Source organism: Abramis brama, assembly GCF_963993115.1.
Source record: "Abramis brama genome assembly, chromosome: 4".
Classification (NCBI taxonomy): Eukaryota; Metazoa; Chordata; class Actinopteri; order Cypriniformes; family Leuciscidae; genus Abramis; species Abramis brama.
In genome coordinates this window covers 13,574,815-13,596,769 of record NC_139966.1, presented here as the reverse complement: position 1 = coordinate 13,596,769, position 21,955 = coordinate 13,574,815, and the positions used below count along the sequence as shown (strand labels likewise).

Below are 21,955 nucleotides of genomic sequence, written 5' to 3'. Positions count from 1 at the left end.
ACTGTATCGTGAATAAATCACAGCTGACTCCGCTTCGCCTAACAACGCCTTCAGCCGCGACTTATTCACGATACAGCACTAGCCTTGAGTACCTTATTGCTTAAACAAGCCCTGCAATCACAATATTAAAAGAACAAGAATTCTTCCCTTTTCAAGATTGAATTTTATCAAGATCTCTTAGCTTCATTCAACTGGAACTAAATCAAGAGGACAGAAGAATAATTATTTCACCAGTCATTTAGTGCAGATTCAAAATGAGTATTTTTATGTTTTATCTTATTTTATAAATCTGTTCATATGTTCATGAGATAGTTAACTTCACTATGATAAACATAACTGCTTTATGTCCAGGGAAAAGGATACAGAGGCATCAGAGCTGGTTGTACAAGCAAGAGATCTAAGATGATAAAAATCAACAGAGTAATTTAAACAGATAAGTGTTTTTATATGAAAATAATAGATCCATTATAAAAAATTAGGCTATATGATCAATAAATATTTGTTTAAAAAAAAACAGGTAGCCTACTGCTACTTTAAATTAATCTACATCTGTTGTAATTTGTGATTAGAACTCATAACAACTCACTAAAGACACAATATTATACAGTAATGTTGAGAAAAAAAATTATTCTTAAGTGCGCTGAAGTCCTCCAATTAAATGGAATGTTTGATGAACAGATTGAATTTATGATTTTATGCACATTTACATCTGTCGGTGTATGGTGATTATTTTTATTTTTTTTACTAAACCACACAATTCATATGTATTAGGTTCCTCTGACACAATTTTGTTTTTCAAATGTTTAGTAAGTATGTAAGTTTCGGCGCACTTTCGTGATTTTAGCGTGTGAACGGAACTTTTATTTTGAAGTGGCGATGTGACGTCACAAGGATGCGCCGCGCTCCTGCACTGTTGTTATTCGGCTGAAGAAAGGTTCGTGTTTTTAATCGTTTAAAGTCTATCAGTCTATGCAAACCGTCCTGATAATGTTATAGTTTTTACATGAACTGTAAAACGATTTGAATAGATAATTGGAATGCTTCATCTGACACGTTATGAGTAACGTTAAGTTAAGCATCCATATACGATTAACAGTAAAATCAGTTCATTTTCAGTAACAGGAGTGCAATTGTTTACTTGTGTGATAATTTATTCAGCCTACCTATGCAATTACTCATTTATACAGTTATTTGTTTACTATCGCGGGAAATGAGAGTGCTGTCCATGATTTTGAAAGCAGAGATCATTACAGAAAGTGAAATAAAAAACTTTTGATTTCTGTTCCTGCATTAATCCTCTCAGACACGATAGCTGGATTTAACTCAACATAAGTTTATAGCGGTTTATCAACAGTCTTCATTTATTGCCTTAATATTTCTCTTTGCCCATACATTATAATGATAGTGGGAAAGTAGAAGAATCAAGTTTTACTCAGTGTTTGAAATAAAGCTAAAGCTGCTTTTGATTTTCATCGATGACTGATTATTGTGCTGGCCTATAAAATACTATTATTGTATTATTAATAATGATTTGTAGTGCTGTTTTAGTGTCATTTAAAATGTTTTGTTAAAGTGTTATGGAAACAGAACAAAATGCTGACGAGTAATGGTTGTTTTCGCCTTGGCTCAAACATAAGAATGAATGGTCTCTCCTCTATAACAAGCATCTCGTTGCAATTTGCATTCGGGATATTTTGATGCGGGATGTAGTTTTGTAGTCCGTTTTTAAACCATTTTCATTGTAGTCGGTGGCGATTATGTGGTGATGTCATGTGTGACAAGGTGTACAGCAAACAAGCTAAAAAAAAAACTATACATTTTTATAAGCTTCCGAACCGTAAAAGCCAGCCTTTAAGGAGACAAAAGTGGATACAGGCAATAAGACGTGAAGCATCAAATACTTTTAATGTCATACACTTCTTTTCTTTTTACAACAAACCATCATTCAAAATAATAGCATTTATCTGACATAGAAAGCTTTTGGACGAATAGGCTACCAATTGGCCCAAGCTACAGCTACTTGCACACATAGCTGATATATATAATATAGCTAACTTGTCCCATTATTTTAGTAACAGTGTGTGTTTTTATCGTAGGTGAAATGATGCTGTTACCTGGTGATTCGATCAAATAGTTTTAGATATCAGGGTATTTCACGTTGGGCCGTTCAGTCAGATCATTTTTCCAAAAAAAGGAAAGTAAGGAAAAGGGGCACTGACATACATTAATACAATTTAACTTCTCAATATATCTCCTCCTCTCAGGTTCACATAGGGTGGTGAAATAAGCAATCGACATGGTTAAAATTATAAGTTTTTTTATTTGAGAACTAGTTGCGCTGTCTAAATTGATCCACTTTTATGTCCTGAAACAACTGTTTTTTTGGGGGGTCGACAGCTTATAAAAAAATATTTCTGGGTTATTTAGCTTGTTTGCTGTACACCTTTTCACATAGCAGCTTTTAGACATTGTTTTGTTTTTTGTTATAAGTCATTAATGACAAGGAGGCATCCTCTCGCAATGCAAAGTCAATGGAGACGGTAAATAATAAACAGGGCTGTCACGATTCCTCGATTAAATCCGAGTACTTGATTTAAAAAATCCTCGATTGAAATTTACCCGTGTCGAGTAAACGGTAGAATATTTAATTTAATATAAAAAATTACACCGTTTTATAAGATGTATTAAAACCCATACGAGCATAGTGCTATTGTGAATTCACAAAGGCTGTGTTTCAATTAAATAAATATATGCCCTGCATGTTTAATACGTGCTTCATTGTTATTATAAATGTATTTTAAGTAATTTTAAAGGCTTTGGTCTACTTTTATTACCACAAAAATATCAGATTTCTCGATTAATCGTCAAAATAATTAATCCATTACCAAAATAATAATAAGGGCTGACGTAGGCCTACTTCACTTCTAAGTGAATGAGACTGAGGGAAGTTAACAAGGGAAAGTTCAATTTAAGAGACGCACTCAGAGATGTAGTTTTGAGTGTTTTCTTTCCGTTAATGTATCTCTTCTTAAACAGGACAAACACAGAAAAACTCCTGGTGAAGTGACTGAGATCCATGTGACACTATTATAAAGATGGCGTTTATTAAAGAGGAGAGTGAAGACGTGAAGATTGAAGAAACATTCAGAGTGAAACATGAAGATACTGAGGAACAAACAGGTTGGTTTGTCTGGATGGACTGTGGACTTCACAGCTGAAACTGAGACACTAGTGCTGTAATAAGTGCTTTTAACTGCATATAGTGCCTAAATTACTAAAAACATAAAATAAAATTTGATTCAAACATGAAGGATTTGCTACAGTGAGATTATTTATAATGTACAAACGACTCAAAATTCAATCTGATCAATTACCGCTTTTAAAAGCAAATAAGATTAAAACACATTTGTGTGGGCAGTGGGAGAGTCAAGCATACACTGCAAAAAATGCTTTTCTTACTTAGTATTTTTTGTTTTGTTTCCAGTCCAAATATCTAAAAATTCTTAAATCAAGAAGCATTTACTAGAGAAGTAAAATAACATAAGTAATTCTATTTTGTTTTAAGATAAAAAGAAAGTAATTTAAGTATTTTTTGCTTAAAACAAGCTAAATTATCTGCCAATGGGGTAAGAAAAAAAATATTGGTTTCCATTTGAAACCAAGATTTTTTGTCTTACCCCATTGGCAGATAATTTTGCATGATAAAAGATTGGCAAAAAAAAAAGAAAAGGATTGAAAGGACAGAATCATTGTGCTCCCATTCTTTTGAAATCCATCTGTTCCTGCGATTCTGTGCTGGCGCTCATTCAGTAAAGTCTGTGAAGTTTGTGATTTTCACTGTGCAATTACAGTCTATATATGGTTTCACAGTTTGCTGTATTACACAATTTGATTCCATTTTGAAAATATTTCAGCTATGAATCAGTTTTTCTTAAGGAGGAAATGCTCCCAACTAAACAGTGAACCATCTCATTTAATAACTACTATACTGCTATAGGCTACTTCATATACGTATCCTAATATACACTATATTTTGTCTCCCTTTACATGCCCTTACGAAAAAGAAGTTTATTCAAGTGTGCTATTAGTATACTTCTTATCAACTAAAAAAATAAGAACGTATACTTTTAGTCTACTTTTTATGTACTTCTCAGAAATATACTTTATGTACTTCTCAGAAATATACTTCAAATTCCACTTAAGTATACTTGACTTATACTGACAGAAAAGTCTAAGTATATTTGGCCTCTACTTGTTGATCGAGATATACTTAAAGGTATAATTAAGTATACTAAGTATTCTTGGTTTGTACTTGTGTTTACTAGTTTGATTGAGTAACTTATTAAAGGTGCTGTAAGCGATCTCGGTTGGCGTAACCTCTTGTTGATGTTTGAATTATTATCAAACAAAATGGAGGCTAGCTAGACCCTCCCTCCTCCTCATCCGCGCACTAACCCCCGAACCCCACCCCCACATCATTCTTGTCGGTTATTGGCTGGAACAGTTTATGTTTCGTGCTGTGGGTCGCTCTGTTTGTTGCTCAGTTTGTTTTTGCTGCAGTTTGTGGAGCGTGAGCTGTCTGCAGAGACCGTGTTTTTTTACAGTGTGTTCAGGGGACAGGCAGCTAGCAGATAGTGAGGAGATGTTTGAGGTATGTGAAAAAAAATGTTTTGCCCTAAAAAACGCGTGACATCGCTTATAGCACCTTTAAATACTTTTTTTTTTAAACATAATATTAGACACTGTCATATAAACTAACATGTTCAAGTTTATATAGTAACAAGCTTTCGGGTGGAATAGTTTATAGAGTAATGGAACTGAACCTGATCTTGTACACAGCGATAATAATTCCCTTACGAAAAATACGTTTATAAAAGTGTTACTATACTATACTTTTCAACTAAAAAGAAAGCATACTATCAGTCTACATTTTATATACTTCTCAAAAATATACTTTATGTACTTATCAGAAATATACTTAAGTGTACTTGACTTATACTGAGAGAAAAGTCCAAGTATATTTGGCCTCTACTTGTACTCAATTTTTGATCGAGATATACTTAAAAGTTTAGTTATTAAAAATATACTTGGCTTGTAGTTGTGTTAACTCTTTTGATCGAGTAGTCTATTAAATATACTTTTTTTACATAGTTTTTCATATACAGTCTTATGAAACTTACATTGTTTGAAAAAATATTGATTAAAATATTGATATAAAACAGATATGTTTCTAATTCTGCGTATCTGAATTTTTGGGTAGGCTAGTCCACTGGTAGTGCACATAGGAATTTACTTTAATTCTACTTTACTCTTTCCCCACCATTGACTGAATTTTCCAGCTATCCATGTTTTCACTGTTATACCGTAGGGGGCGCTATGACACATCTTCTAGTACAGACTCTCCGGATCAAAATACAGGAGAAGAAGAAGCTGAAACAAGAGATAGGCCCTGTCCCAAATGGCACACTCCGGACTTGTGGACTTCCTCAGAGTCCACACTTCGGTGACGTCATGTAGTGCAGACCTATAGGGCCCTTAGCGCGAGTCCGCGAGGGTGCATTGAGAGGTATTTTTGGGACAGACTCGATCGTCACGCCGGAAACAGGAAGAAGGTCTGGTTGTTGTTGTTGGACAGGAGCTGCAGGTCGATATGCTGCCAATTGTTGTTGTTGTTTTTACTATTGTTTTTGCAAGATGGCTTGCCATGCGGAGAAATTATATTTTTGCGCTCAGACGTCGAAGACGACAAGATTGTTTTTCGTGGATACAAATGCTTCTGTTACGCACGGAGGAAAGGGTAAGGAAATAACATTTTTATTTGTTATATAAACAACTATTTACTGTGTAGCTAAACGTTATAACTTGTCAAAAGTCTTTAGTGCATTTAGTCATTTTATTATTTGATTTATAGGTCAGCCCGTTGGTTCGATATATGGGATTAAACAGAGCTATGCCGGTGCTTCGCATTTATTTTGATGTTGAAAGAGACACGCGTCCTGACTACCGTCTCAACAGACAATCCATCAACGGTCTAATCCAGATACTTATTGAAATGACACAGCAGGACCATGGATGGGGACAGCAATTGGAAGTACTTGTTTTTTTGTACTGGCTTGCACACGCATTGTCCTACAGAGTGACATCACGAACATTTTCTATTCCCAAATCAACTGTGTGCAGAGTTGTGCATAAAATTGCCCGTCAAATAAAGAATGTAGTGGCATCAGGCAGGGTCATTTGTTATCCTCGTCCAGGCCAATTGTATGGAGTTGGCCATGGATTTGCACAACTGGCAAGGCATCCTGCATTCATAAAGGCTGTTGGAGCAATTGATGGGTGCCACATCAGAATCAAGCCACCAGGACGCAATAAAGAGGATTACTTTAATTACAAACAGTTTTATAGCATACAAATGCAGGCTGTTTGTGATTCAACGGGTCGTTTTCTGAATATTTTTGTTGGCTACCCAGGATCTGTTCATGATACACGGGTTTTTAAAAACAGTCCACTTTACTACAATGCTGAGTATCCTCCACCTGGTTATTTTCTGCTAGGTGATGGTGGGTATCCATGTATTGATACACCCATTCGTGTTGTCACACCATTTAAGATGCCCTTACAAGGACCAGTGCAGGAGAGGTTCAACCGGTGCCATTCACGAGGCCGCACTATTATTGAGCGAGCTTTCGGAATGATGAAAGCCAGATGGCGGAGAACATTGTTCTCAGCTTTGGAGGTGAAAGTGGGCTTCTGAACTTAAGTTGTGATTGCATGTGCATTCCTGCACAATGTCTGTTTAACGCATGGTGATGTTCTTGAGCCTGAGGATGCAGAGGATGCTGACGCCCCATCCCCAGATTCTTCTGATGCATCATCTGTTGTGGATAGGTCTGGAGTCCAGTTCAGGGACAGGCTGGCTGCACGGGTTTCTGCTCCTGTTGATGTCCAACCTCCACTGATTGAGCATGATTACACACTGTGATTGAGCAGAACAGATGCTATTTTTTTTATGTCCTTGTTGGAGAGTTTATATAATTTAGGTTCTAATTGTTATATGGAGTTAAATCCTTAGAATAGTACTGTTGAGAAAGAAAATATTTTGTATACATAATTTTTTATTGTACATTGTTGTATTTTATTTATTTGTATTGCACTTACAACACTGAAGAACTTTAGTTTAATTGATGCCACTCAGTGACTGAGCAAAAAAGATTGTATTATTTTTTATGACTGCTGTAATTGTGTTTTCTTGAAGTGCCTTTAGATTATTGCCATTGAAGTTAAAAATACAAAACAATTTTTTTTACATCTACCTCAGTTTGTATTGTACATGTTGAAGAACATTTAATATTGTGCACTTTATATAATTGTATAACTTTATTTTCATTTACTTGTTGAAAGTTAAAGTTGTTTCACTTAATTGTTTAACTTTTTTAAAGATTTTACAATAAACTTTTATACTGTTAACTTATAGTTACCTTTACTCCTCTCTTTGATATTTTCTTAAATAAATTACACAATTCACAATGTGAGTGTTATTACACATCTACTGCAGTTATAGCTGTCCTTATATGTAAATTATCATCATCCAAACAACATATTATAGAATGTATTTTAAAACTTATCACATTTTTAAAAAAAGACTTAAATAGGATATTTATTTTATCTTTTTACTGTTACATGTAGAATAGTTCCTAACATCACCCATAATATTTATTAATATTTCTCTGCTTTTAAATATTTAAAGTAGACACAATAAAACCAATTTATTATTCTCAAGAACGTTTGTTTAATATATATAAAAAACAAAAACAATACAACAACATGAACAATAACTTAAAAAAAACAACAACAATAAGAATCAAATGGTAATATAACCGAACAATTTAAGAACATAGACAACAGAAATGTTGATAAACCTTTTTACTTTTTTGCTACGTGATCCACTAATTTGGTTAGGATAGTCAGCATCTGGTCCATCTGCTTCTCTGCCCTCACAAACCGCTCTTCCTCTCTTGTGTCTGACTCCATCTGACGGCGTTCCTGTTTCTCTGCAATTTCCTTTATTACTTCAAGTGAAGTAAACTCACTTCGCCTCTTTCTTTTTGTGGGGCTTTTACCCTTTCCTCCACTTGGCCTGGCAGATGGTCCAGGAATCTCGTCTGCTACTTGACCTAGGCCTACACTTTCTTCAGCTACTGATGGCCCTGGATTTACTGCATCCTGCACTGCTGGTTCTGAATCAGAAGGGGTGGAGGGAGGCTGCAGGCAGTCTTCGACTACAGCATTTGACGGACCTGCCACATCTGTTGTAAACATTTGTGTACTGGAACCAGAAGAAAAGGTGGCCACAGGCAGCACGCTTGGTCTTTGGCCAATGGCTTCATGCATTGCCTCAAAAAAAGGCCATGATGCTGCTGTCACCTCCCCTTCATCAGTTCCAGATCCTGTCTTGGGCAGGCACAAATCCTACAGCAGTATTAATACTAATATTAACAAATGTTTAACAAAATCTGTATACAGTACAGCTCAAACTCATTTGGGCCTCAGATCTGTAACAATTACCTAGTTGTGTTGGTAGTGTGTGTGTTGAAAATACCTTATATTTTCTTTTAAGGTTTTCCCATTTCTTTTTCGCTTGCTGGGGATTGAGTTGGCCTTGCAGTCCCAGATCCTTAATAATCTCCCTAACAGATATAAAATAAATATGTGTAAACAGTGTTCAATGCCATACGATTCCAAAAGTGATGAACATACTTTACACTTACTCAAAGCCTTGAGCAGATGCGTTCCTCATGCCCGTGAAAGACTTATCCCTCTCCATACGGAGCTGAATAAACTTAAAGGTCATCTCATCAGTCCCTTTATTAGAAAAATATCACAAATATCATTAAAAAAATTACAGTCTTTAGCATGGAGAACAGGATTAATTTTATTTTCCCAAATCTTATGTCCATGTGAAATACACAGCCTGCTTTTACAGTTCTATAATTGTATATGCCACCTGGGCATTAGAATAGATGTCATGGTTAGTTAAATGATAAATACAGTTGTACATAATAATACATAATGTTCAATTTTAACACAAAATTTTAATTTAAATGAGTTTAAGAAAAATGTATAGGTTTCAATATTCATACTACGTTTATATGACTCAGTCAAGCCATGACATTCGGTTCTATTTATGTAATGAATCATAATGCGATCGTATTATTTAACGCGCTATTATTATGTTTGAGATATCAACTGGTCGATAATGTTTGTATAAACTGTAAGTAACAACTGGTAAAATGTACGCCTATGTCATAAAAAACATTATGATACTTACACTTAAATATTCTCTTCTCAGCCATGTTTACAGTCCGTGAGCGAAATCGCCTCCCATCTGTTGTCTGATTGGCCTTTCGCAAGGATTCCTGGGTAGTTAAAGTGCGTGAAGCCTGCTTCTATGCGGGCTTCGCAGAAGACCGCTTCAAGGGCACAAAGGGGGCGCTGCTGAGCACACTTCAGAGCGGTAAAATGCTGAATGGGACGGCCTACGGACTCGTAGACTCGGCGAGCACGCGCAATTCAAGTCCACGAGACCGAAAGTCCACATGAAGTGCGCGATTTGGGACAGGGCCATAGAAGATTGCTCACTCAAATGTAAAATAATGTGATCATCAAACATTAAACAGCTTGTAAATCAAAACTGTTTAATGTTTCCAAATGAAAGGAAGCGTAACCCATGAAGAGAAAACGACTGTGAAGCTTTGTTGGTGTTGGTCTCGATCTACTCTATCTGTGTTTTGATCATCGTTCTGAATCTGATCAAGGCGTAGTCTTTGACAAAAATGAGATTTTTCTCATCTTTTTTGTTTAAAATGTTGCCTTTATTTATGAAACTTACGAACATTCAAGTGTTGATAAAAAAAGGATGCATGAAGCTTATAAATTTTTTTAAAAATTAAAGTACAGTTAAAGGTATTTTTCAAGTATAAAAAATAACATTAGAACATAGTAGTATAGGCCTACTGCAAGTGCAAAAATTATATATAAATAGTAAACTATAAGTATAATGTTAAGTTCACTTAAAGAAAACTTGTAGTATAAAACTACTGAACTAGTAGTTTACTGAGAGTACACTAAAAGAAAATTTGCTAGTATACTTGCAGTATAAAACTACTAAACTAGTAGTTTACTGAGAGTACACTAAAAGAAAACTTGCTAGTATACTTGCAGTATAAAACTACTAAACTAGTAGTTTACTGAGAGTATACTTCAAAGTTGCTACAAGTATTAAAATAGTAAACTACTAGTATACCCATAAGTTCACTTGCAGTGCACTTAAAGTTTACTACTGTTACACTTATAGTACACTTAAACATACACTTTTATATACTTCAACTGGGCCAATTTAGTCCCAAGCGGTATTAAAATAGTATGCTTACAAGTTTACTACTAGTACATATTGACATTAGTATACTTACTACATAAAGTATACTTAAAAATATACTTAAACATTACTCAAGTATACTTAATAAAATTAACTTCAGGCATGAAAACTCCTCACCTTTCGGGGGGGGGGGATGGTGCTCGAGGCCAGCATTTATCCCCATAAAGTTACCATAAACCGAACAAAGAACCACACTGCCGAACAAAGAACTGCACGTCGGAAAGCAAGCCTAAGGTAAGTTAGCTTACAGCTGTTAACTGTCCTGTCAGATACAGACAGCGATGTTGTCAATGTCATTATTTTTAGAAGTGGGCGGGATAATATCGCAAGCGGGCGCGGGCGCCGTGAGCGCTGAGCGAGCAGGAACAAGTAACAGTGAGTTGTCGTCGAAAAAGATGGATAACGCAAAAAAGCTGTCGGGGGCTAAAAATAGAAAAAGAAAGAGGGGAAAGGAGATGGCATGTCAACTGATGCAACAGCAGCTAAATAAGTGGATGGTGAAGGGCTACAGGTAGGATTTTGTTTTGTGTGACGTCCAGGCATGTAGGCTATATGCCATTGGGACTACCGGGAGATTCTCATACTTTTTTGTTTAGTTTTTTTGTCTTAACGGCCCATAAAACTCGTGCATCGGCGGCCCATACGTTTTGTTTTGCTTATTTGGCGGCGCAGTGCGTAATTAGTGCGTAATGCATTGGTCAAAAAATGTCAGCGCTAGTTGTTTTTTTTCTGACACCCGATGAAACACGTAGATCAGCGGCCAATTGGTTCTTTTCTTGATTGACACTGGGCTAGCCCAATCACATCTTTAATGTGAAGTCTAGAAATATACTCTTTCAAGTATAGAAATTAGTACAAAACTAATTATGAAAGTTTCCTTTATTTTTCAGTGCATTTGTTTTACAATATATGGCTATTACTATCATGGGATTAATATAACTATTATTGTAGTAGTAATGTAGACAGACACTGTAACTAAAAGAGTTTTGAATTTTTCTTTGTTTAATTTAATTGTAATAATAGATTGATGAATTTAACATTAAAAAGCACAACATTTTCTTGCGGGGGAGCATGCCCCCGAACCCCCCTAGAGGTCCACTTACTACAGTGATACAAAAATCCTGTGAGAAACACTGGTATTACTATGCCAATGCTGCTTACAGCTTTTTTTGGGGGATTCATCACTGTGGAGTATAGTTCAATTCTATTAATAAGTGAGAATTTTTTACTTATTTCATCTGTTCGTGTTAACTCTCACGCGTTCCTACTCACTCATTACACAATTGTGTAAGGGGGGGGGTATATGCTGCATCTTTCTCACCTTTTTTACCCCTGACCTATTTTCATGCCTGTAACTTGAAGTATACTTCTTTTTCGTAAGGGTGCACATGAACTTAAATGACATCCTATTCCTTAATATGGAGTTGGCCCATCCTTTGCTGCTATAACAGCTTCAACTCTTCTGGGAAGGCTTTCCACAAGGTTTAGGTGTGTGTTTATGTGAATTTTTGACCATTCTTCTAGAAGTGCATTTGTGAGGTCAGACACTGACGTTGGACGAGAAGGCCTGGCTCACTGTCTCCGCTCTAATTCATCCCAAAGGTGTCCTATCGGGTTGAGGTCAGGACTCTGTGCAGGCCAGTCAAGTTCCTCCACACCAGACTTGCTCATCCATGTCTTTATGGATCTTGCTTTGTGCACTGGTGCGCAGTCATGTTCGAACAGGAAGGGGTTATCCCCAAACTGTCCCCACAAAGTTGGGAGCATGAAATTGTACAAAATGCATTGGTATGCTTAAGCATTAAGAGTTCCTTTCACTGGAACGAAGGGGCCTAGCCCAACCCCTGAAAAACAATTAATTATGATAATTATGTCACTGAAATTAATTATATAATTTCTGGGTAAAAAATCATGACCAGAAACCGGGCCATGCCTACCACACATTTTCCAAGAGTGTGATGTCAAAGTGCCGTACTTCTTCTGAACCAGATATGTCCACAGGGTGCTTGGTCCTATTGTTCGTCTAAGGATTATTATTATGATTTCTGGAGGTTTTGGAGCTCTTAACATGCTTTAAAACATGTTAGAGTCGTTTGCCATTGCTGCATATATCACACATAGCTGTACGGATTTGTATTCGTACATGTATTCTTATCGACACAAACAACTTTCACTTTGACAATTATTAGCTCAGAACAACAATAAGTGTTTGAGGCTTTGTATATTTGGGTGTTTTGATGTTCTTAGCATGTTTAAAATTTCATGAAATTCTGCACACACATCAGAGTTGTCTGCCATTAGTTGTAGGAAAGAGCAGGGGCGGTAACTTCAGACCTGGAGGGTCACTATCCTGCTAAGTTTAATTCCATCCCTAATGAAACACACCTACCTGTGTGTTCAAGAAATCATGAAGACTTTGGTTAGATTGTTCAGGTGTGTTTGATTAGGGATTGATCTAGACCAGGGGTGTCCAAATTCTGCAGAGTTTAGCTCTTGCCTCAACACACCTGCCTGGAAGTTTCTAGTACGCCTAGTAAGACCTTGATTAGCTGAGTTAGGTGTGTTTGGTTAGGGTTGGAGCTCAACTCTTCAGGACAGCGGCTCTCTAGGGCAGAACTTTGACCCGGAGTTAGATTGCTCAGTTGTGTTTGACAAGGGATCGATCTAGACCAGGGGTTTTCAAACTCTGCAGAGTTTAGCTCCATCTTGCCTCAACACACCTCTCTGGAAGTTTCTAGTATGTCTAGTAAGACCATGATTAGCTGGTTCAGGTGTGTTTAATTGTGGTTGGAACTGAACTTTGCTAGGCAGTGGCCATCCAGGAGCAGAATTGGACACACCTGATCTAGACTCTGCTGGGCAGTGGCCCTCCAGGAGTTGCTCATCCCTGACCTGAAGTCACCAAACTTGGTACGTATATTGTCCTCTTCAAGCCGGACAACTTTCAAAATCACGTAGATGTGGCTATTGTGGTTCAGGGACATATCTCCTAATTTACCCACTTACATGCATCTGCCCACCATGTGATGATGGCACTGTAGTGCTTGAGCCTGTTATCAATTTTTACAGCTATTTGATAGGTTTGATGCTTTAAATGTCTAGATCTTTTGATGCCTGTTTCTTTGTGCCATTAAACTGGGGTTAACATGTATTTGTCTTTTTTGCCTTAGATCTGATGATGCTAAAAGAGGAGATTCCAGATCCGAAAGAAACAGAAGAGAAAGATCAGTTTGAGAAACATTATTTCACAACTGGAGAAAAATCATTTAGTTGCTCTCAGACTGAAAAGACTTCACCAAAAAGAGCTCAAAAGACAGCAAATAGAAGTTATTTCACCTGCCAACAATGTGGAAGGAGTTTCACTCAAAAAGGAAATCTTAAATGTCACATGAGAATTCACACTGGAGAGAAGCCATACACATGTCAACAGTGTGGAAAGAGTTTCACACATCAAGGAACCCTTTATACCCACATGAAAGTTCACACTGGAGAGAGCCCTTACACCTGCAAACTGTGTGGAAAAACCTTGAATCGAAAAGGAAACCTTAAGACTCACATGAGAGTTCACACTGGAGAGAAACCTTTCACATGTGATAAGTGTGGAAAATGTTTCACACGTAAAGAGAGCCTTAATAACCACATGAGGGTTCATGTAAAAGATAGCTGTTGTGTATGCCGTCAGTGTGGAAGGTGTTTCACAGACAAGAAACAGCTTAAGAGGCACGTAAAAACTCACTCTGGAGAGAAGTCTTACATGTGCCATCTCTGTGGAATGAGTTGCGCAAACAACACAAACCTTACAGTCCATGTGAGAGTTCACACTGGAGAGAAGCCTTACAGCTGCCAACAGTGTGGAAAGAGTTTCAATCGAAAAGAAAGTCTTAAGACTCACATGAGAAGTCACACTGGAGAGAAGCCTTTCAGCTGCAAACTGTGTGGAAAGAGTTTTACACATAAAGGAACCTGTTATACCCACATGAAAGTTCACACCGGAGGGAAGCGTTTCAACTATCTTTAGTGTGAAGAGATTCAGCATCAAATATATCTGAAAAGTCATTTGCAGAATTGTTCAAGAAATTGCAGTGTTCTGAGTGGAGCGATTTCAAAAATCATCTGTGCATTCACTCTGGAGGAAATAGGGTACCCGTCGGTCCTTGAAAAGCTAGTAAAAGCATTAAATTAACTTTCAACAACTTGAAGTCCATTAAGGCCTGGTTTCACAGACATCTTAGATTAAGCCAGGATTAGGCTTTAGTTCAATCAGGGCATTTAAGTATCTTTTATAAACCTGCCTTAGGAAAAAAAATACATTACTGGTGTGTATCTTGAGACAAAACAATGGCACTGAACCACTGACTTAATTTAAGAGTGTATTCACACCTGACTTGTTTGGTTCGATTGAATCCAACTCAAGTTTGTTTCCCCCCTTGGTACGGATCTTTTGGGCAGGTGTGAATACAGCAATCGCACTCTGGTGCAGACCAAACAACCGTACCGAGACCCAGCTGAAGAGGTGGTCTCGGTCCGGTTCCAAACATGAGAGCATGTTCTCTCCGCCGGAACCATCTTGCAGCACATCTTCGTCTTTGCAAAATCCTAATTACAACATAGCATAGATGACTTATGCAAGCAGGATGAGGCCGAGGGCCGTGAGAGAACAGTGCGAGGCTAAATCGGCCTCTTATCTCTCACGGAGGAGCCACGAAAGCATAAAAGGAAGAGAGTGACGACAGTGAAGGACGAGAGAAGAACTGGGGCCTCATTTATAAAACTGTGCGTAGGAACCTTACTAAAAGTGTACGTACGCACAAAAGCCAAAAATGGCGTACGCAAAAAAATATTCAGACTTATAAAACCGTGCGTACGCCAGAACCTGCCCAGAATTCACTTTATAAATCCCAGTCAGCGGAAGATTGTGCGCACATGCGTCTCCTCTAGGGGTGGGGAAAAAAATCGATTCTTAGATGAATCGCGATTCGGGACGTGGACGATTCTGAATCGATTCACAAATGTCAAAAATCGATTTTCTAAAAAAAAAAAAAAAAATCTAATAACGTAACATTGAAGGAACGCAAAAGGCGGAACTCTGAAGCGGACGTGCAGTGCGCGGACAGTCTGTGGCGTGCACATAACAGAGACGCGCACATAACAGACGCATGATGGCTGAGCGCCAAATCCGAACGGCACCAGAGAATGTCTTCGTTAAAAGCTAAGGTATGGAACATTGGCAATTTCATTGTGATCTATTTAGTATTTTTTTTGTATGAGAGCTAATTTCTGTATTGTTTAGTTTTCACATCAATATGCTGTGTAAACTGATCTGATCTGTATGCAATATGTGCAATGCCAGTCACAAAAAGTTACATTTTGACTGTAAGTTACTCTCTGCAGAATGTTCATTCACTTTCTTTGCTATTTTTGATTGTGGTATACAGCAAACATTTCAAGTCATAACTCTTTATTATTTAGTTGTGTATAAGTCAAGAGCGACTTTGTATGTTACTAATTATTCAGAATATGCATAAGTCCACAAGCATTATACGTTATGATAGCTTCTGGTACATAATTCTATATTTTTGAACGAAAACTGTTTGTGAATTTGCTACAGCAAAATGTTTTTTTTTTGTCTTAAGGATTATATTGCTCATTGGAAATAACAAGAGGATGTTGGTTAGAAGTCTATTTTTAAATGCTAGAGATTCAGAATATGCTGAAGTTTGTATTAATTTACTACAAGTACGCTGCTAGTACAGGCACACATTTATTTTCCTGTTGGTTCTCAGCAATGTTGGGACATATGCTGGCAAATGTAACCTTACAGTTGACTTGCCAAATCACTTCCATTTGTTTTATTAATACAATTAATATAGGAAGTATTGGAAGTAAGTTCGTTATGGGTCATCATAAATACTTTGCTTTAAAAGTACCAAGTAAAAATATTTGTTCAATGTTTTTGATAAAAGGCACTTCCCTGAGAATTGAACTTAATAAATGTGAAAAAGACACTTTAATGTCTCCGTTTGTCATTCTGTATTGCAAAGCAGATGAGAGTAGATCATGATCAGAAACCTGATTAGAAATCATTATGAATAAAATCAAATTGTTTTGAATCGAAAATCTTTTTGAATCGAAAATCGATTTTGAATCGAATCGTGGCCTCAAGAATCGGAATCGAATCGAATCGTGAGATGGTAAAAGATTCCCACCCCTAGTCTCCTCCCCGACATAACCATACATGGAGCTTACAACGCCTAGTTTTACTATGCAGATCCTCATCTACATATCATTTGCATATGATTATTCATCCACGTGATAACTTAAACGTTATCACGTGGATGAATAATCATATGCAAATGATATAAACGGTACAAGAAACATTACATTAATACAAATCAAGTAGTTGTCTATACTTGCCTTATTTTTGAATAGCCTACATGAATCAAATAGTGTAAAATACTTTTCAGAGAAAGTTTTTCTCAATCTTTTCCACTTGCCTAATTGTATTTTTAATTGATTTATATTTTTAATGGAAACAGATCGGCCTTGGGCATTATTTGCACGAAACTATTTTCTCAGACAATCTGGTATTATCATGATAAGCAATTATCTCTGCGGTTAAAACATTAAAACACAGCACGCCACAGGAAAAGTGTTTGAAAACATCGCATCCACAACAAATATTTCTATTGATTGAATATAAAAAAAATGTTGTAACTTTTCAGTATGATTTCATGTTTAAGTGTTTAACTCCATAATTTGAATGGCATATTTAATCTAAATGTTTATATCAGAAGTAAAACATAGTTTAAATCATTATTTTATTTATTTAAACTGCGTCAGTTTCACTAAACGGCCCAACGCGCTCGCTGGCGCGGACATTTAAGAAGGAATGGATATTTGCTTCAAGTGATAGGCTTGGTGAGTGAAATTATATTTGTATTATCTGTCTGTATTATGTTTAATTTTAATTCTAAATTCTAAAAGTGACCAAAAAGACATTTAACTCCAACTCACCATCGGTGTCGCCAAACTGCTCCGTCTCCAAAATGTGCGTACGCATGGGTCAGAGTTTGCGTGTAGGTGCGCATATTTTCACGTCAAGTTTTTCTTTATAAATCCCACCTTTTGCGCAGGAACTGGCGTACGCATGTTTTCAGCCCCGTTTTGTGCGTACGCAAGCTTTATAAATGAGGCCCCAGGCCTGGACTTTTATGTTGTTTTGTTTATGTGTGTGCGGCAGTCGTCTGTAAAGGGCTGCCGTTTTTACTTTCATAAATGTTCCCTGGTTCCCACCGCCTCCTTCCCATAAATACATACTTTTTTACAATGACATTGTATCATATGATGCTCATAAGTTTTTTCATATTGCGTTAGTAGCTGATAACACCAAATAAAAAATAAATAAAAAAATTGCACTACGCAAGATCTCCATGATTAACCTGTTTTTGTACTTCATGCTTTTCCCTGGTTGAGAATTTCTGTCCAATGAATGGATGACTTTAGCACACGTGTGGTTTTGTTTACAACTTTTAGTTCACTTGCTAAACAGGCAGTGTGAAAGTGAACTAGCGGACTTTCTTGGTGTGAACTTTGAAAGCTAGTTGCTTTCAGTTAATACAGCTTTAACATGCATTTTAGTCTGGGATAGGCTTTAAGTCTGGGAAGTCTTAAAAATCATAAATAGGAGGGGAAAGTCTTAAATGTTTGCAAAGATTTATCATTTTTGAAGCACAAACAGGAGACGCTTGGAAAAGGCAAACATGATTTTGTTTGGCTGGAGATTGTGATGGTAACTGATTTGCATAACAGAGCTGCTAGAGCAGGGGTCTCCAACACGTCGCTCGTGAGCTACCAGTAGCTCGTGGCCTGATTGGAGGTAGCTCGCCAAGGGACCGTTCACATATTGCGTCTTTTGCACGCTCAAGTTCGTTATTTCAAATGTAGGCTCGCGACAAGCGCGCTCATAATTGAAGCGACACACTAATTTTTTCCTGGCGCAGCGAGCCGAGATGAAAAGATCTCAACTTTTCAGAATGCTGCAAGCGCACCGCAGGTCATGTGAAAAGAACCAACCAATCAGCTACAGCAAGCGTTTTTCGGTGGTGGAAATCCATTAGCTACTTGCTAAAAAACGTCTTTGTCGTTGTGGTGAGCGTAGTGCATGGTTGCATAGCAACGACAGACGCCACGGGAAAATCGGACCGAATTTTACTATTAATAATAAAAGATAAGCTAATGTGCATTGTAAATGTCAGTAATTTATCTTTTTTTGACTCATTCTTTTTATAAAAATGATTTATAGGTCGAAATATGTGAGGTTTATCTTTTTATAAAACCTTTTTTGTCAAAACTTTATTTAAACTTGTAGGCTACATTTTAGAAGATAACATGTTGCAAGACACTCCTTTAAAATCTGGCCATCATTTTTAATGTTATTATTTTAATGTTTATGTAAACAGAAAGTGCATATTGATGCTAATTATAATTGCTGGTTTTCGACATAAAACTTGGTGAATTGATTTCATTGTGTAGTATTAATACTTTTTAAACAGTATTCTGTGATAACCGTGCTCATTTTGGTCACTATAATCATGCAATGAAATTTTCATGCCATTTCATCTCTAGTTATGATCAACTATGATCAACTAAAATGGCTATAATTATAATTGTGTTTTTACAGTATACTATGCAAAGTACAATTTTATATAAAACATTTATTTTTATCTCTGATTCTGTTCTTTTCTCTGACATTTAAGACATATATAGGCCTACAAAGACTATTTTAGGTCTAAAACAGTTTGGATAGTTGCTAATATGAGAGTTATGAGACATTATTTTAGAGATTTAAGTATTGTGTTACAGCTCTCGGCCACTTTCGTTTTTAAAAAGTAGCTCTCAAATGAAAAAAGGTTGGAGACCCCTGTGCTAGAGTGATTCGGGTATGTTTAGTTGGACAAGAAGTAATAGGGGAAATGTAAATTTACCAGCAAGAGGCTTGAAAATATTCAATTCTTGGACTGGTTAGAACCAGTACCAGTAAATGATTTGAAAGCCCGTTGCAGCATTTGTAAGAAATGCCTTAAATGTGGCTCTATGGGTGTTAAGGCCGTGGAATCGCACATGCAAGGAGAAAAGCACAAACGATATGTGCGATTTCGGATAGTGGCAAATCACTTATACACCTCTAACAACAACTCCGACTTGTTTTTAAAGCAAGTGTTCCCAACTCCGAGCTTGTAAAAACTTTTACATGTGGACGAGACCAAACTAACAATCAGAGATGGGGGACTTGAGTCACATGACTTGACTCGAGTCGCAAATTTAAGGACTTGAGACTTGCTTGACTAAATTAAGAAAATGACTCGACTTGACTTTGACTTGAGATCCAATGACTCGAGACTTGACTTGACTTGAACTGTATGACTCGAGAATGACTTGATATACATTTTTATATAAATCATCGCAACATCAGTTGATGAACAAAATGAAAGCAATGGAACCTTTGACGCCAGTCATCAGATTCTGCGCGACTGCGTGACGCTGCACAAGCCCAGAAAAAACATACATCGCGGTGAGCGCGCTAAATACAAAAACATCTCCCAGCATCATTTCTTTTGGATATAAACACTAGAAATTGACCATATTCATACAAGAAGATTTGTTGTACGCATAATAACAGGCAAGGGATATCGGACGACCATCACAACCTCGAACAGTCGAACTTCATTCACCACGTCTAAAAGTAAGCTATGGCTTGTTTAACCTGTTTGTTATAGTTAATTTGACTATCTTTAAATCTAGAGGGAATATTGGTCAAAACAGCATGCCTCTTTATGTTTTCAAATGTAGCTTAATGTTGTCAATATTCAAATGATAATTAATTAATGATGGCATATGTTTTGTATAACATTTGCCACATTTCTTTCAAATCATGCTTTAAAGCCAAATATGTCGTTCTTTCCAATGACAAAAAACAACATAGAAAACTGTTAGTGTTTTGTTGTGTTTTATGTTTCTCTTAAAGCAGGGTTAGATGTTATCAGGGGGTTGGGGGCAAAATGTCAGCAGAATTAATATGCACCCAAAATTCAAAATGTGGTGGAAAAATTGCCCTAGTATGAGTTATTTTTATAATTATAACTTAAGATTTTAAAGAATATTTCCAGAATATTGGCGCGATTGCAAATGTGATAATGATTTTATAAAACAGTTCAGTAAACGAGTGAATATTGTGATGTGCCATTTTAGACATAATATTCCAAATATTCTCAGTTTTTGCTCTATTTCTCCAATGACAATAGTTCCAAACAAGCCACAGAAAGAGTTATGCGTATTTGTGATTCAGTGACCTAGTTGCTTAGTTCCAGAACGAATCTGCCGTTTTGAACAAATCAGTTGAATGAATGCTTCTATGACTCGTACATTAAGATGGTGATTTGGCGCCAGCTATAGGCGGTTTTAACTTCATAATTAAAAATATATACTGTAACTTATATAAAGGGGATGCTAGTTTGAAGAATGCCATTTGGTGGCATAGGAACCATTATACTTTAATTGTGAATTGTTTAATACCTTTTAATGGTCTTCTGCAATGTTTGAGGCATATTTATTTTTTCACGCTTTAATGTTGGCCTAATTTCAGTTACATTTACAGTTTAGGCTATGTAGTTTGAAATTTTATTTATTTTTTATTTTTTAGATTTTTATTGTAGTAACCACTCAGCTGTATGTGGAAATGCATATTTAAAAACAAATGTTGCAAATAAAACCATAGTCCACAACTTCTGTAGTTTTAACTTATTTTAATATATAAATTCAGTGAAATCATCAAACGTTTGTATGACTTGCCAGTGACTTGTGACCCAAGCTACGACTTGACTTGACTTGCTTGACATAAAGTAGTGACTTGACTTGACTTGACTTGCTTTTCACAAAATTGACTTGGACTTGCTTGAGACTCGAAGGTTAAGACTTGAGACTTGCTTGTGACTTGCACATGTGTGACTTACTCCCACCTCTGCTACCTACACTACCAAGTTTGGTTTAGCTCAGTGAATATGTTTTGTTACTTGCTTGTTTCATTGCTATGATTATATAATTGTATTATTGGCTTTGCAATAATGCAGGTGACCAGATTGTCCAGCATTTTCAAGATTTCCTGTCTCTTGAGGGAAAGACTAATTTTCTTCCTTCCAGCCCATGGACACAGGACTACATGTGTTCTTGCATGGATTCTTCAATCAGTCATAACGGGAGCTTTGGTCAGAAACTCCTTTTTCATAGAGGGGTTTTCAATGTCCTACTGACTAAAGAACTACTAGATTCTTCAGCTTTAACTAGGTCTCAGTACCGTTTATACCTTGACCAGAAAAGGAGGGAAAGAGACAACAATGTACAAACTCAGAGAAGGATACATTCATGTTCATGAATATGCGAAACAGGTTGCATTGCCAAAAAGTAATCATTTATACTAATTAAAATAAACAGCAAAATGTAAATATCCAGGGCACCATGTCAAGG

At 36.7% G+C, this 21,955-nt stretch overlaps 1 protein-coding gene across 2 annotated transcripts; it reads left to right on the top strand.

Moving 5' to 3' along the window:
- The first annotated feature begins 867 nt into the window (after positions 1 to 867).
- LOC311081683 (uncharacterized protein) lies at positions 868 to 18,911 on the top strand. 2 transcript variants are annotated; one of them, XR_014605966.1, is made up of 4 exons: positions 868 to 934; positions 3,037 to 3,180; positions 13,606 to 15,362; positions 16,648 to 18,911. XR_014605966.1 is itself a non-coding variant. In XM_084112303.1 (3 exons), the coding sequence occupies exons 2-3, from the start codon at positions 3,096 to 3,098 to the stop codon at positions 14,451 to 14,453; spliced, it is 933 nt and encodes a 310-aa protein (XP_083968429.1). In that variant the 5' UTR covers positions 868 to 934; positions 3,037 to 3,095; the 3' UTR covers positions 14,454 to 16,438. The 2 variants fall into 2 exon arrangements, 1 of the variants encoding a protein (XP_083968429.1); XM_084112303.1 differs by lacking the exon at positions 16,648 to 18,911 and having other exon boundaries at positions 13,606 to 16,438.
- The last annotated feature ends 3,044 nt before the right edge of the window (positions 18,912 to 21,955 follow it).